Source organism: Notothenia rossii (genome assembly GCF_949606895.1).
Source record: "Notothenia rossii genome assembly, chromosome: 3".
Classification (NCBI taxonomy): Eukaryota; Metazoa; Chordata; class Actinopteri; order Perciformes; family Nototheniidae; genus Notothenia; species Notothenia rossii.
Genome location: NC_136901.1, coordinates 78,664,472 through 78,680,408, shown reverse-complemented (window position 1 = coordinate 78,680,408; position 15,937 = coordinate 78,664,472). Strand labels below are relative to the sequence as shown.

Genomic DNA, 15,937 nt, shown 5'->3' with positions numbered 1-15,937 from the left:
ACCACTGTGGTACAAGGGCAATTTTTCTATTTGTACATGCTCTCAGCATGGTTATGGCAGAAGGTTTTTTTTTCCATCACTTGAAACGCCTTGCAGTGGCACCAAAGTGGCTCCTCTTCTGATAGACAGCCTAACTCATACAGTCGATGTTGTTATAATCCCCTGGAGGCTGTCTTACTTTGTTCTCGGCCTTGTTTATTCCAGTGATGTCCTCTCCATCTATTGCTACAGAGGAATCCAGACCACCGAGGCTTAATGTTTTGTTGTTGTTGTTGTTGTTAGATCAGTTCATACCTCTGAGGTACTTCACTGGTCTCTTGCAGTGTGTGAGAATAAAGTGTTTTGCGTTACATTGGGACCATTATTCCCCTGGCACTCGAAGTGTGTGTGTGTGTGTGTGTGTGTGTGTGTGTGTGTGTGTGTGTGTGTGTGTGTGTGTGTGTGTGTGTGTGTGTGTGTGTGTGTGTGTGTGTGTGTGTGTGTGTGTGTGTGTGTGTGTGTGTGTGTGTGTGTGTGTGTGTGTGTGTGTGTGTGTGTGTGTGTGTGTGTGTGTGTGTGTGTGTGTGTGTGTGTGTGTGTGTGTGTGTGTGTGTCAACAACACCTTAAAGCTCATGTGTGTCTTGAGCTGGATTGATGGATAGAGACATGGTTAGGGTTAGTGCTTTATAGTTAAGCATTGCTGTTTGCGCATGCACTTAAATGTTTATAGTGTTCCTATTTCTTGCTCACTCGTGATTTGTATATTGGTGGCCCTGCTGTGAATGCACATTCCGTGAATGATGCAAACTTGTAGGAACATTTTTATCTGAAAAGATAAATGGTATTGAAATTATTCTGTTCACGTGCATAGCTGGCTGATTGTTTGCATGCCTTCAACCAAATGCATGCATTTATGGGAACACGTTGGCCTTTTGCTAAAGAAGCTTATAATGCATGCAAACAAAGGAAGCCACTTTATTGTGCAATGCAGCTTTACATCACTCTTAACAGCCCTGTGTTGGAGCTAGTAGTTTAAAATGCAACTGGCCATTTTATTGCAAATCTTTTTTTGAGCTCATTTGTTAGAGAAATAGAGGGATTATAATGGAGGGAGTATTCAGAAATGTCCTGAATTAAAAGCCATTTAAATAGAGGCATTACTGTTGTGCTCATATGCACATCAATGTAGATTGATTTGATATGTTGAAGATGTTTACTGTTTGAGTAACACAATACAGGCTCATCTGAAAAATCTATTTTGATCCTATTTTCAGAAGAAATCATTTCAGGCTCAGATATACTCGAGTCTTACCATACATCTTTTTCTCGGGTTTAATGCGAGTTGGAATAATTAAGCTAGAGGGCTTGATGCTAGATAATGGACTGCGACAGTGAAAGGCCTCCATAATGACTGATGAGAACTCAGGGTATTGTCGTTAAGAGCACAGGCGTGGAGCTACAGCTGCATCACACTTACAGCGTGCGTTGGTGCACACACACAAACGTATAATTTGAAAATCCTTTAGATAAACATTCACATGAAGCCTGTTTGTATCTCCCTCTCAGACACAGACAGTAAAAGAACCCATTTCTATCTACATAAAGTACATTTCCTTGTGACTCTGTCCTTCACAAACACCCAACATGAGCAGTTACTCTTAGATGGACACTTATACACTCCCCCGTTCGTTATATTGATCCACGCTTACACAAGTATTAGCACTCACTTAGAATGAGAGGCATGTCTTCCGGAGCACAGAGCAGAAATGCATCCATACAAATGCACACACAGTTTCTCATGTTGCCTGGTGCACATTATTACGCAAACTTCTCGGTATAAAAACACATGCGTCTGCTTTGGCCTGGCAAAATCTTTCAAATTGAATTGGAGCAGCTGATGTATTCATCCAGTGTGTGTGATTTAACGAGGTCCATGCCGTCTTGTCATAAATCGTATTAATAATCTTGAGAATCCCATTGATTTCGATTTTTTTTTTAAGCCATCCAGTGCAGTATTTGACATCTTCAGCCTTTGTTTCAGATTTAATGAACCCCCCACACACTTACTCACTCACACAGCACAGACACTCAAACAGCACAGAGAAAACACGAGGAACTACTTTTTCTTTTTAGAAGTCTTTATTCATCCTTGTAGAAAAAAAGACGACAGACCAGTAAATGGAATAGCGTGTTGCACCCATTTTTATGTTTATACATAAGAGTGTTTTCATTATCACATCTGAGGGTGACATTTTCAAAAGGAAAAAGGATTTTTTTGCACAGAATAAAAAAATGAAGCTTCAGTGCTCTTTCAAAAAAGAAAAGAAAAAGAAATGCAACAAAAATAAAATAAAAAAATCTGCACGAGGTGGTCCTATACGACTGGTTACGACATTAACCCAGGTCGGAAAAGAGAAAGAGAGCTTCTGTAAGTAAGAATCGGTTGGAGGTTCTGTATACATGAATATCACTCATCAGGATCCTTCCCTCTACGGCCTCGCTCTTTATTTCTCACTCTCCACCCTCTCCTTTTTCTCTTTTCATGTCTGGCTGTTTGTTAGTCTTTTCCTTTTGATGTTCCTCCTCCAGAAAAGTATATTAGTGGAGTCAGTGAGAGGCAGTCGGAGAGCAGGTGCTGCGGCCTTGTTCACGCGGTGTGTTTGTGTTCTTCATATGTTTGTTTGTTAAACTGCACAGTGTAGTGGTCAGGCTGGGTTCCCTGTTTATGACTGTCTGGACTTTGGCCTGTAACACTGTATGACATTTGTCATCTAATGTACTTTTTCTAAGAGAATGCAAATTGAAATATATCTTTATTTGGATTTTTTTACTGAGGCATACTTTGAGATAATACAAATCTTTGTGATTAATCTGACAATTATTTTTTCAATTAAATAATTAGTCTAATTCATTTTTCCAACACGTATACCTACTTGTATTTTAAATATCTATAAAACATTTACAACTTCAACTTTCAGATTAAAATTGGAAAGACAGATTCTTATGAATTAATTTTAGCAAAGAGTTATTAGAGTAGAGAATTCCACACAAAAATCATTAGCTGCTAAAACTTATTTAAATTAAGTAGGTTTAACCAGCCTCAAGATGATAATGGGTTACTATTTTAAGATGTATAATTACGTTTCTTACACTTCATTTGCAAATGTAATTGAATAAAACCATACTACAATAGAAATTGGAGACATGGGTACATACTTTTTCTTTATTCTGAGATTTGAATAGCTGTCCTTCTCAAGCTAGTCATTTATCCTGCAGTCGTGGCAATTATTTTACTTTATGTTTTTCTCTGATTGTCTTTAATTCCATTTTTTTTTTTCCTACAAACATTAGCATCTTAATGGTTCCATGTCATGATAAAGATACAGGCGAAAACTGCTCTAACAATTTAGTTTGATTCTTTCAATTTTGATCACAGGAAACTGAAAACATCAGTCCTTGATGGAAGTGTGAAGTCATGTATTTGCTGAGTGCAGCAGTGGGTATACACTGAGGGTAAAACTTGGGTAAAATGTTGGATGATGATTACACAATATTCCAGTGATCACCTCTCTTTCCCCCCCGCCTGCATCCTTCTTGTTCCCCCATCTTCTTCCTTTTGTCTGCTTTTCTACCTCCTGCTGCTGAATTTGTCACACGCCCTTTTTTCCTCATCTTCCTTTTGTCTCTCATTTTCTGTCCTCGCTGTCTGCCTTCAGCCAACACACCTCTCTCAGCGCCTCCATCCCCAAAACAGAACCCCTCTCTCTCCTTGTCTTATTTTATTTTCTTACCATCCATATATCCATCAGCCCCGCTCTCTCTCTCTCCCCCTCTCATTAGTCTCCCCATTCTGTGGGTTGTGTCTCCTGTCTCTGTCAGAACTGTTATCACTGCTGTCAGCTCCCTTGGCGAGAACAAAGTCGTCCTCTGCTCACGGCACCACAAAAGACACAAGAGAAATAAAAGGAAAGAGCCACAGCCAAAAAAAAAAGAAAAGCGAAAGAGGCCGAAACGTGTTCAAATTAAAAAGGAGGGGAATAAACTAGAGGGAAAAAGGGGACACTAGGAACACATCTTTTCATGTCAACCATGATGCATTGTCATCTGTGGGTTATAACAACCATTGATTTTTCCCTCTGTCATCCCTTTTATCTATACAGCACAGAGCTTACAGTTGGTAGGAAGATATGAGACCTATCTCTATACACATCAAGTGCCTTTTCCCCATATAATAAATATATCTCCTGCTAAATCAGCTAAGCCTAGTATATCAACCTCAAATAAGTTACTGTGTATTATAATGAGCTGAGAAGAACAGTAGGTTTAAAAGACACTGAGATATCCAAAAGAGAAAACGTAACCATTTATAACTGTAATCAGCGCTGAAAGAAAGTCTTTCTGTATAAAGTAGTATACAGTAGTAGAGTATAGTAGGACTGTTACTTCTGTCACTCAACAGCAATGTCAATTCAACATAGCCAAAATCAGTCTTTTCTACTTAGCAAACCAATCAGAATTGAACCATCAGAGGCACAGAGGGTACTTTGGAAACCAAGGACAAATGGCCACCAGCCAAGGGGTCGTCATCATAGAAATGGCGCCGGGCATTAGTGGTTCAGGGAGTGTTTCCGTGTATCATCACGTATAGGCATAATCTATGTCGGGGATCCCACCCTCTCGGTAGCCCCGGTTGGTACCATAAGTGACACGATGGTGGCTGGTTTGGCTGAGGATGGTGCCATTGAGGCTGCCGGCTCCATGGTTGCTCCTGTATGTCCCGTTAGCTTGGGAAGAGGAAGAGGAAGAAGAGGGAAAAATGGTGTGGATGTAGGTGACGTCCTCCAGCTTAGGCTGCAGGGGCTGATGGGCCATAGCTGTCATCTGAAACCCTGCAGGAGGTGCCCTGATCTCTAAGATGGAAGTGTCTTTCTTGGTGCCCGACTCAACATAGTCATCATAATGTTTTCCACCCCGGCCCCTGCCGTATGTACCTGAGTCCCCGGACACATAGCCTGATCTCTGTCCATACCAGCAGAAGATGCCAAAGATTAACAGCAGGCTTACTAATGCTGTGGCACCACCTATAATCCCAGCCAATGGCAGGGCTGTTAGTTCTGAGTCCTTACCATCTTTATCAGACCCCTCCCCTCCTGCGCTGACCTGAGCCTCTCCAGTCTCTATCTGAGCGCAGGTCGGGATCGAGTCTTTACTGTCTGTGTCCATGCTGCCAATTCGAGATGAACCCATGCTAGAACCCCCAAAAGAGGATTCCTGTCTTAGTGGCAGTAAACAGATGAGGTAATGGGAGCGTGGGGTAAGCTGGGTAAGGAAGTACTGCCTCCTCTCTCCAGGTACTAGAGTCTCTGTTATGGAACCAAGAGATGCAGTGCTTCCCAACCTCAGCCACGACAGACGAAAGGAGGGTGCCGGTTCGGGGCAAAGCCAACTCACCAGCACACTGTCCGGAGAAAGAGGTTTCACAGTCAGCTCCAGGGCCTCTCCAGAGACCTGCCCCCCTTCACCGGGAGGCAGAGGTATAACAAAGCCCGGCCGCTTGGCGATAAGGGTGAAGAGGGATCCTTGAGTGGGGACCATCAGAGGAGATGTGGTGCTGCTGCCATGGGGAACCGAAGCCACAGCTTGGCCCCCTCCAATGTCATCTTCACCTCCTCCGTCTTTTTCTGCTGGGATCATCCCCATTCCAGTACCGGGACCACCAGGAGGGCCTTCACACTGCTCCATCAGGGAGGCTAGTTCTCTGAGGGCTTGGCCCCTCACAGGCTCTGGGCCCTGACAGGTCAGACCCCTGACTGTCACCGCAGCCCCCCGGCTGTGCAGCCATGCGTGGAGCCAGCGAAGGTTGCAGCCGCAGTACCACGGGTTTCCTCGCAGCAGTAGCAGCTCCAGGCTTTCTGTGTCCTTCAGAAGCCCTCGTGGAAGAGTGGTCAGATTGTTTCCCGATAGGTCCAACCTCTGAAGCCGCCGCATGCCGTCCAGGGACCCCCGTGGTATGTGAGTCATCCCGTTGTCTTGCAAATGGAGGCGCACAAGGTGAGACGAAGGAAGGTAGACTGGCGGCGACTGCAAAGCATTCCTGACCAGTGACAGCTCAGTCAGGTTGGAGAGACGGGAAAAGGTGTCATCTGCAATTCGTGTGTTGGCCAACAGGTTCCCATCCAGAACCAAGCGTCGAAGGGAGGAGAGCCCACGGAAGGCATGTGTTGGGATGGTGCTTATTCTGTTGTCGTCAAGTCGCAACTCTTCCAAGGATGCTGGCATGCCTGCAGGGATGCTTGACAGGTGGTTTCGAGAAAGGAACAGCAGTCGAAGCCGTGGAGTCCCAGAAAAAGCTCGCTCCTGGATGCTAACTGTGGATATAGAGTTATCATCCAGGTGCAAACGTTCTAGTAATGGTAACTTTGTCAGAGCTGATCTCGGTAACGTTCGTATATTATTATCCTGCAGATGGAGCTCCCGTAATGAAGGCGGGAGGTGTATAGGGAATTCATCCAGATGGTTAGCATACAGGTAAATTACTCGTATGGAAGTGCTGCGTTCCAGTGAGGGAGGCAGGCCGGAGTTTTTCACCCGGTTGCTTTGCAAGTAGAGGATGGCAGCCATTAATGGTAGGGGAGGAATTATACTCAGGCCACGGTCGTTGCAGTAGACAAAACCCTCATCACAGCGGCACACAGACGGACACACGATGCCATCATCTCCTTCGCCCGTTTCCATGGCAATTGTTGCTGCCGCCAGTTCCAGCACCTCAGCCAATAAGGTGAGGCACAGGAGGAGCAGAAAGAGCCAGTCGCGGAGCTCAGCAAGACTCTCAGCCGCCATGTTGTGCTCAGCTCCTGATTGAAAAGAGAGAAAATGAGAAACTTGATTTAAGTACCACTGCTGTAACTGAGTCTCAAATCAAATACACTTTTTGCAGTTAACTAAAGTAAAAAAAGGACAAGTTTATGAAAAAGTCAAACCAAAAAGTGCTGTATTTTCTACCTACTGTATAAAGTAATGTTCTTTTATCTAAAGGCGGAGAAGTTTTGGGGATAGAAAAGACGGAGATAGTTTGTAGGGGTTGTTCAGTATTATATGGGTCAGAGCGACCAAGCAGAAGACAAACGGACATTTAGAGGCGGAGAGTGCGATGAAGGGTTGAGTGAGCGGGCAAAGAAGATTACAAGAATCAGAGAAAACAATAGAATGATGACAAAGATGGAGAAAATTGGACAGTGACCGTTTGATGGGGAAAATAAAGAGTGGAAGAAATGTTTCGGGGCGATTAACTGAAATGGACTGAGTGACATGAAACTAAAATGGAGAAAAGAGTCGGGGGAAAGGAAATCAGATTAATTGCCCACAGTGCTGTTGATTTCTTTTGAAGACACCAGAATTAGTAAACTTGCTGTAACTGCACTATATCTGACCCTCCAATGAAATTACAGAGAGAATGATTTTAACAGAATGAACAGAAAAATATAACTTCACAGGTTCTGACCGGTATGTCATAAACACAAGGCGATGACCAAAACACACACACACAAATAAGTGAACATACTGATCACAAAGCATTCACATACAGAACAGTTTCTCAGTACAAGATGACATGTATAATGCATGCTTTCTCTTGGTTGTTATTGTTCGTGAAATGTATATAAATGATTCAGGAAAGTGGTCTAGAAATCCCAAGAAATGTTTTAGCGAGATATTTTACAGAGAAGCATTTTTTTCTGCAACATTAATACGTTCCTCAGTCTATGTTTTATGAAATGTCTCTGAGCGATTCCCTGACACCAACATCAATAAGATACATTTACAATTCAGATAAAATGATCGCAGGGCACTCGCATCCACAGCGCACTGTTTATAGTATATGAATAATATACAGTAGTGAAAATTGTAGAAATTACATGTACTCTTGTTTGAATGCTATCTTTTGGTTAGCCTGGGGCAAAAATCTACTCTGACGTGAAGTGCCTGACATGATTTGACAGCACATTTGATAAACAAATCCTCTAAAGGCAAGTTTTTGTCCCCTCCCCACCCTTCTGTGCATACATGCTTGTGTATGTGCGTGTGTTCGAATGTGAACTCAGTGCTAGATGCAAAATTACCCCTTGGCTGCAGTCAAAATCCATGCAAAGCAAACAAGAGATGGCAACAATAGAATAGACGGAAGGAAGGAAGGAAGGAAGGGAGGGAGGGAGGGAGGCGAGGAGACAGATGGAGAGCTGGACAGTCAGTGGAGGAGAGGGGAAATGAGTTTCTGGCAGTGAAGACTCAAGAAAGTATCAGCTGAGTTTGGTTCAAAAGAATGATTGCGTGTTCTTTTTCTGTGAGAAATTGGTGCATAAAGTAGCTGCATTTGTGTACCTATCTATGCTTGTTAGTGGCTCTATAAGTGTGTGTGTGTGTGTGTGTGTGTGTGTGTGTGTGTGTGTGTGTGTGTGTGTGTGTGTGTGTGTGTGTGTGTGTGTGTGTGTGTGTGTGTGTGTGTGTGTGTGTGTGTGTGTGTGTGTGTGTGTGTGTGTGTGTGTGTGTGTGTGTGTGTGTGTGTGTGTGTGTGTGTGTGTGTGTGTGTGTGTGTGTGTGTGTGTGTGTGTGTGTGTGTGTGTGTGTGTGTGTGTGTGTGTGTGTGTGTGTGTGTGTGTAACAACAACCAGCTCCTGTCTCACCTCGACACAAGCAGAATGTGATTTCATGTGCGTGAGCCGTACAATTTGGCATCAACCTAGACTCTATTTTTCTCTTTTCCTAATAGTATTTTAAGCTTACATCTGACTGTTTCCCAGCATTTGAGATACAGAGAAAGTAAGGGAGAGGAACACATGCACACAGAAAGGAGTGTCAAGGTAGGAGCTGAAACCGTATTGGGAATGCTCTATGAATATCAACTAGCATATGTTTCGTGGCCACACTATCCCCGCTTCCCTTTCATAAATACGGCTTGGCACAAACCTGTTCGTGTGTTTTTGCCTAAAGTACATGCCAAGGTTTTCTACACATTCTCTTAATGATCCTTATATTTTCTGTCTTCTCGCCTCCCTGCCTCGTCCTCTCACTCTCTCCAACTGTCGCTCTCCCTTATGGCGCTCTCCTCTCTCTGCATCTTTATTTTTCACGCCATATACCTCTCCAATCCGCCCACCTCCACTTTCTCCCCTTCATAATCTTTCATTATATCCACTCTCAGGTTTGTTTGCAGAAGTGTCCGTGCAGTCGCTCTCCTATTCTCCTCCCCTATCTTTCTTTCTCTTTCTAATCCTCTTTTATCGTTTCCTCTCCAGTCCTCCGTTGATACACACTGAGATTGGATCAATCAGCTCTAGTTCAGTCCTCCTGACCAGACTTCCGCTCTCCCTCATGGCGACTTAGTTTCTATTTCATTTAGATGCAGCAGACCCCCCACCTCTTGTTTTTCCCCACCTTCTCTTTCTCGCTCCCTCTTGGCCTCAGCTTTCTCGCCTCCGCATTCGCCTCCCTCTCACTTTGCAGGCCCCCACCCTTAACATTTCAATCATGTTCAGAAATAAAAACCTTTGTGTAAGCACAGAGCCATTGCGTGTTGGTGTTCTTTCCGATCACGTAGCTGAAAGTAACATACGCGTGGTGTTTTTCATTGCAGTGAAAGCAGAAAGTGTGTGTGTGTGTGTGTGTGTGTGTGTGTGTGTGTGTGTGTGTGTGTGTGTGTGTGTGTGTGTGTGTGTGTGTGTGTGTGTGTGTGTGTGTGTGTGTGTGTGTGTGTGTGTGTGTGTGTGTGTGTGTGTGTGTGTGTGTGTGTGTGTGTGTGTGTGTGTGTGTGTGTGTGTGTGTGTGTGTGTGTGTGTGTGTGTGTGTGTGTGTGTGTGTGTGTGTAAAAGGTCCGACCGAGGGTGTGATTGGTCTAACCTGGTCAGTCTCTGTGCTTTTTGCGTCCGCTGCAGCTGTGTTTTTCCTGTATCAAAGGATTTGTGAAGAGAAGTATTATTGTGTCTTTGTGTGTGACTGAAGATGTAACCGTGGATCTCTGTGTGTTAGCGAAGTTGTCTTTGAATGGTTCACAAGTGTAGCCTCGCTCCTCGGGGCCGTTGAATCTTCCTCAGCTTGGGTGAATGATGATAGGGATGATGATAGCCTGTACTCCAGGGCTCCGCAAGTTGCAACACCGGCATGGCTCAAAGCCGCCTCGGCACCCACATTATTGTCGTGTGTGTGTGTCCTACTGCCAAGCTCTCTCTCTCTCTTCCTCTCTCTCTCGGGGGTAAGGGGCTTTTAGGCCTGCCAGCTCAAGTCATCTTCAACAAGCGTCCAGAGGCCTTATTCTGAAGCCACTGCTCCACACCCAAATTCTACAGTTGGGCCGACAGTCAGAAGATGGTTGAGAGCTTAAGGGTCCTTCTTCGAAGTCAAAAGCAATCCTGGATACTCATGCAAGCAGTGGGTCATGCAGGAATAGTACAGTTATACTGGCTTTGAATAGCTAGTTAGTGGTTATAAAGAATGAGGAGCAAGGACAGAATAAATGGGATTTTCACAGCTCTAAGATATCCAGCTAAGAGTCCTTACTTATTAGTCGTATTATAACAATTATTAAAAACCCACATTTCACAGTTCTTTCATGGTAAATGGAGTATGTTTGAGGCTGTGATGGACAGTTTGGTCCTGTGCAGATTACAGGTTTTGACAGTTTGGTTCAGAGGCTCCTTTCTTCTTCCCTCTCAGTTTCCGCCTCACTCTCCTCTGTTAAATTTTAATCACTTCCTTTTCAGTTCACACAGATGATCTTTAAAGGCAGCAAAGCACGATGACCGCGTGTACTGTACGTAGTGCAAGGCCAGTCACGTGGCTCAGTGTGAAAAGTTCCCCCACAGGTTAGAAGAAATAGAGCGATGTCGAGTATCCTGGAGGAAGACTTCACTGGTGGTGCTTCAGCAGGACAGCTGGCAGAGTGTCAGTGAACAGCGCCCTGAGAGAGACAGCAGACAAGAACAGTATTAGACATTTTGAGAGTGTAAAATCCTTGCTAAACCTCACACAAAGAGCTGTTTGGAACACATCATTCACAAAACCAAATTGCACACAAGAGGCTGACATTTTCAAGCCCTTTAGCCAGTTAATAATATTAGGTGAGCCCACATTTGAGTGGTTGAGTAGAACAAAATTAAATGTGTATTTTATAATCTCTAAATAGTTTTGTAATTCTATACATCGGTCTCTTTAACTTGTAAACTTAATAAAACACATATTCAAAGTATGGCACAGCAGCTTATGTGTTCCTAGTAGGCCTACAGTAACGTTCAAATACAGATTATTTCAGTTCATCGAAATCCTGCACCTTAATGTTTGTTTAATATTTTGTATTTATTTGAGTGAAAACATTATTCACAGTTTAATAATAATTAAAAACCCCCAAAAAATATTACATGTTTTGTGATCATTTTTTCTGCTGTACCGAAAACGTTCCCGAACCGTGACCTAAAAACCGAGGTACGTGCCGAACCTAAATGTTTGTGAACCGTTACACCCCTAGTTCCTACATTTGTATTGCTAAAGATGCTTTAATGGAGCAGCATAGATAAAAAACTTTCCAACCTTTATTTTGTATTCCAGCAAACGTCTTTAATCAACAGCAAGATGTACTTTTGGATTTCAACGTTGGCACAATATGAAATACTAAAAGGTACAGGCTAAATAATGATCCCCATCAGAACAGTTATACCTCTTAAAATTAAGTACCTCATGAAAATACTTCCTGAAGGTCAGCGCTGCATATGCGTAAGACGCAGCTCCCAACGGACACAAACCTCCCATTAAGGAAACTCAATGTTTTATAGCTGCGTTTTTTTTTTTCTTCAAACAAAGCTTTTGAGCTTTCATTAACCATCACGCGTTAAGTGCCTGTATCTTGTGTGCAGAATCCAACCCCCCAGTGAACACTGGCTTTAGAAATATAAGGTTTTCATCAGGCATACTGAGTGTACAGAGACAGATTCATCAAGGCCATTAACTGACGCTGCTAACATTCGCCTGTTCACTTCATCCCTGAGTAAGTAGACTACATAGCCAATTGGGAATTGATCATGTGGTTTGCTTAAACACAAATAGAGACAAATATGGCGTCCTCATTTTCCATTTTCAAAGGACACATCCTGCAGCTGTCAAGTTCAACAGCCTCTTGTCTGTGTGTGTATATATTCTTGAAGGGTTTTAAAAATTAACTCTAAATTGTGCACCATACATCTTAATCTAGACTATGGGGACTGTGTGTATATCTATTTTAGATTTGGTGTTTTAACTGGTTCCACAAATGGAAAGGAATTTGTTTAATTAGTTGTGCAGTTTAGTGGCGTAGTTGGTGTGGGATGAAATTGGGCAGAGTGTGGTGAGATAAATTGTCCTTTTTATAAAACAGCTCCAGGCTGGTTTCTAGTTTGTGGCATAGTAAACTGATTTATATGTGCAGGGTGCAGCTAACATGCCTAATGAAAACAGCTCGCTATGGGAGAGAATGCTAAGTAGACATTATTTGCAAAATGCATCGACTTTGTGATTGGCATTTAAGGAGAAATTAGATAATGGTCTGTTCAAGGACAGTCAAGTTGTATGCAGAGCTTTATGTTTCAGGCTTTTTGAACATTATTAAATGCTATACCCTTTTTATTCCATCTCTTTGTGATTCATTGATTGATGTCTAATACTTCAAAATCCTCTCATGTTAGTATTTTGGAGGGAAAGGCTTTTAAGTGGCTTTGAAGTTAAATCATAAATCAAATGAAGACTTTTAATTGGATGTCATCAGTCATGTATTAAAAGCAGATGTCACCTTTAATGACGGTAATTGTCGTTTTAAAAAAGTCCCCTTAATTGGCTGCACTGTTTGGTCCAGAACTACCCGTACACTGCGTGCACTAATCTCAGCCCACCGCAGGCAAAATGTCTGCCTGCATTGGACAAGATGAGAAAATTGAGCATCAGCAGCATTTCCACAGCTCACTGCCATTGCCCATTAGACATCACTACGTGAAGCTCTATCTGTATAATGTCGAGGCTGTCCTTAAAACTTTTTTTGATGGATTTTCAGAAGACTTACTAGGGGGAGTGTGGTGGGGAAGAGGAGGCTGAGGAAATAGGAAGCATTAGGGAGCAAGTATCAGAGTGGGGAGTGAGGAGAGAAAAGCTAGACACTAATCATTTAGGAGAGGGATGTGTCTGAAAAAGATGTTTGTCAGAGTTTATGTAAGGTTAAATGAGGGAAAGAAAACACACTGATTTCTGTTTACCATAAGTGTGTTTCAGTACATTGTTGAAGAAACGGCAACACGTTTCATTGCAGATATCTCCCTTATCAATTGCAAACGTTTATGCAACTTGTGAATATTAACCTACAAGAAAGTGATTACACAATATACAGTCTATACACATAACCTGTTTAAGGTCGAGTGGATACACCTTGACACAGAATCAGTTTTCTTTTCCACTCGATCGATCAATCAATCAATCAATCAATCATTTATATAGCCCAATATCACAAATGTTACATTTGTCTCAGTGGACTTCACAGTTTGTACAGAATATCAGTATGACAATACGACACCCTCTGTCCTTGGACCCTCGCATCGTACAAAAAATACTTATAAGTGCTCTTTGAGTTTATTTTCCTTTTATTCTATTGTTCCCATGGCTTTTATGCTAATGAGTGCAGTTTAAAGGCATGCTTATTAGAAATATCTAAAGTCTGACACAGTCAAGTGTCTAGGCAACACACTCATTCAAATTCAGACATCATAGAAAAAAACTCTTGACTTTTTATTCCAGTGTTAAAGGTACATCACAGTGTGAAACATTAATTAGCTATCTAATATCACACTATACAATTTATTAAAACACATTTTTATTTTTTTAAATGGTATTGGTATGTTGTGTATTGAGAATAGAGGAGAATACATTGGGGCTAAAACGTCTGATCGATAAAATGATTGGCAAATACATTTACAGATAATAATAATTGGCAACAACTTTGATAATTATTTAATGATTTATAGCATTATTTTTTAAACTTTAATGGCAAAAGTGTTCTCTTTTGTGAAAATTCTCACGCCAGTAGTGAGGAGCAGAGGCAGTAATAAAGAGAGCAGCTCCCATACATTAGGCAGCTTACCCATTTAGTGTTGAGGTCAAAAACATCCCTGACTGAGTCTTCACTGTGCGTCTTTTCTGTTGTACTTGTTTTTTTCTGCACAACAGAGAGCACAGAGAACGTCTCATTCCTCAGGGGGACAGAAATCACTCTGCTCTTGTGAGCCAGTCAATGACAACTGTGTAGCCTACAGGCACGCAGCAGTATGTGACTTTCACTGTGGCTCTGTGCAGTCCAAATGCTCTCACTGTTTTGTTTTCCTCTTTGCTTTCTGCTCCAACAATCACATATTAGCATATCTTTTCTTTGCTTTGTGGAACAGTAGAGAAGGCTGAAGATAAAACAACTACATAAACATCTACAAATATAGAAAAATATCTGCATTGAGCTCAGGGCTACTTAAGGCTTCAATACAACTATTCCTGACATGGGACAATTTGTATGCAATACATCTGTTACAGGAAAGTGTACAGATGTGCTGTAAGCAATTCTTGTTCTGCAGATGGACGATGTACAGAAAAGTGGCAAATGGTATGTGTTAGAGGTCACCTTTACTCAGAATTTACTGATGGATGTGAAACATGGAGAGTAATATCTGGAACTACAGGCGTGTTTACTTGCATACATCTTAGCTTTGACATGAGGTACAACAAGAGGAGATTATGGGCATGACACAAAGGACTACAACGCCTCTGGTTAGAGTAAAAGCATCATTGGCTGTTTTGCCGTTTGCATCAAAAAGTACCAGGAAAAATTAAATCTATTTTTTTCCAAATTATCCTCCAGATGACCTTCTAGCTGCACTTTCACAAATTTGAAACATTAAAGTGGCTGGCAGCGGGAAATTGACAATATTAAATCTCCATTTCGATTCACCCTTTGCTCCATCAGGCTGTTCAGAATGATTTGGAAAATGGAAAGCAAAGAAAAGTGACAGCTGTGGTACTTGGCAGCGAGCTCGCTCCGTGCAGTGTAGGGAGCAAGGAGATAGGAAGTGAGGGAGTAGGAGCTAGGGATTAATAGTTATGAGGCTGGGGACCAAAGTCTGAGTACTTTGTAATCATGTGGCTGTCTAACCCCAGTGTTAGCGAGGTTGATGAGCATGCGTCCCTGCTGACACGCACTCTCTCTATATCCACTCCGCTGAATATTAATATGGAGGAGAGAATCCCTCCGAGCCCCATTGTCAGACGGCACTATTGTTCTCTGCTGGCCTCTGCCTCGCCGTGTGTGTATGTGTGTGTTAACTGTTAATGCGTAAGTTGCTGTCTACATTGTGTGTTTATGCATATTAAGCCAATGTCTTCCTCTCATGTGTGTGTCGGCTGCAGCTGAGCAGCAGTTAACGCAGCAGTGAGGGAGACGAGGGGTGTGTTTGCGGCCCGCCATGGCTCATAAAGACAACTGGCCTGAGAACACTTGGACCAGCCATCAGGGCCCAACATTGGCAATTATTTCACCTAGAGGCACTATCTGTAAAATGAACACTCTCATTAAAACGGCCGTCTGTGTGCACGTGTGCGTGCATGCAAATTTGTGTGTGTAATTTTAGAGGCGCAACAAATATATGGCAGCACACATGCTTGTCTTTCAATCAAAGTGTAATGTGCTGTTTATGATGTTTGGCTGTGCATGTGTGCTCATGGATGTGTGTATTTACACATTTTTTTATGTTTGTGAGCACATCTGTGAGTGTGTGTGTGTGTATCTGTATGGATTTATGTGTGTGTGTGTGTGTGTGTGTGTGTGTGTGTGTGTGACTGTTTAACTACCCCGCACACGTAACCTCGCCATCTCTGCCTCCCTGTTTCTCATTTACTGAGCGAGCGACAGGGAGA

At 42.6% G+C, this 15,937-nt stretch overlaps 2 protein-coding genes across 10 annotated transcripts in view; one reads left to right on the top strand and one right to left on the bottom strand.

Annotated features, from left to right (window-relative positions):
• macrod1 (mono-ADP ribosylhydrolase 1) overlaps nt 1-15,937 on the top strand; it is a 115,429-nt gene that overhangs the window by 19,014 nt on the left and 80,478 nt on the right. The gene's annotated exons all lie outside the window — the stretch shown is intronic.
• flrt1b (fibronectin leucine rich transmembrane protein 1b) overlaps nt 472-15,937 on the bottom strand; it is a 43,284-nt gene continuing 27,818 nt past the window's right edge. For 5 of the 7 annotated variants that reach the window (XM_079671504.1, XM_079671506.1, XM_079671502.1 and 2 more), the window contains exons 2-3: nt 9,872-10,928; nt 472-6,834 (exon numbers count right to left, since the gene is read on the bottom strand). In XM_079671504.1, the coding sequence (XP_079527630.1) occupies nt 4,619-6,820 (2,202 nt within the window). In that variant the 5' untranslated portion in view covers nt 6,821-6,834; nt 9,872-10,928 and the 3' untranslated portion in view covers nt 472-4,618. Of the gene's footprint in view, nt 10,929-15,937 lie in introns of all 7 variants that reach the window. The other 2 variants (XM_079671507.1, XM_079671503.1) reach the window with 2 other exon arrangements.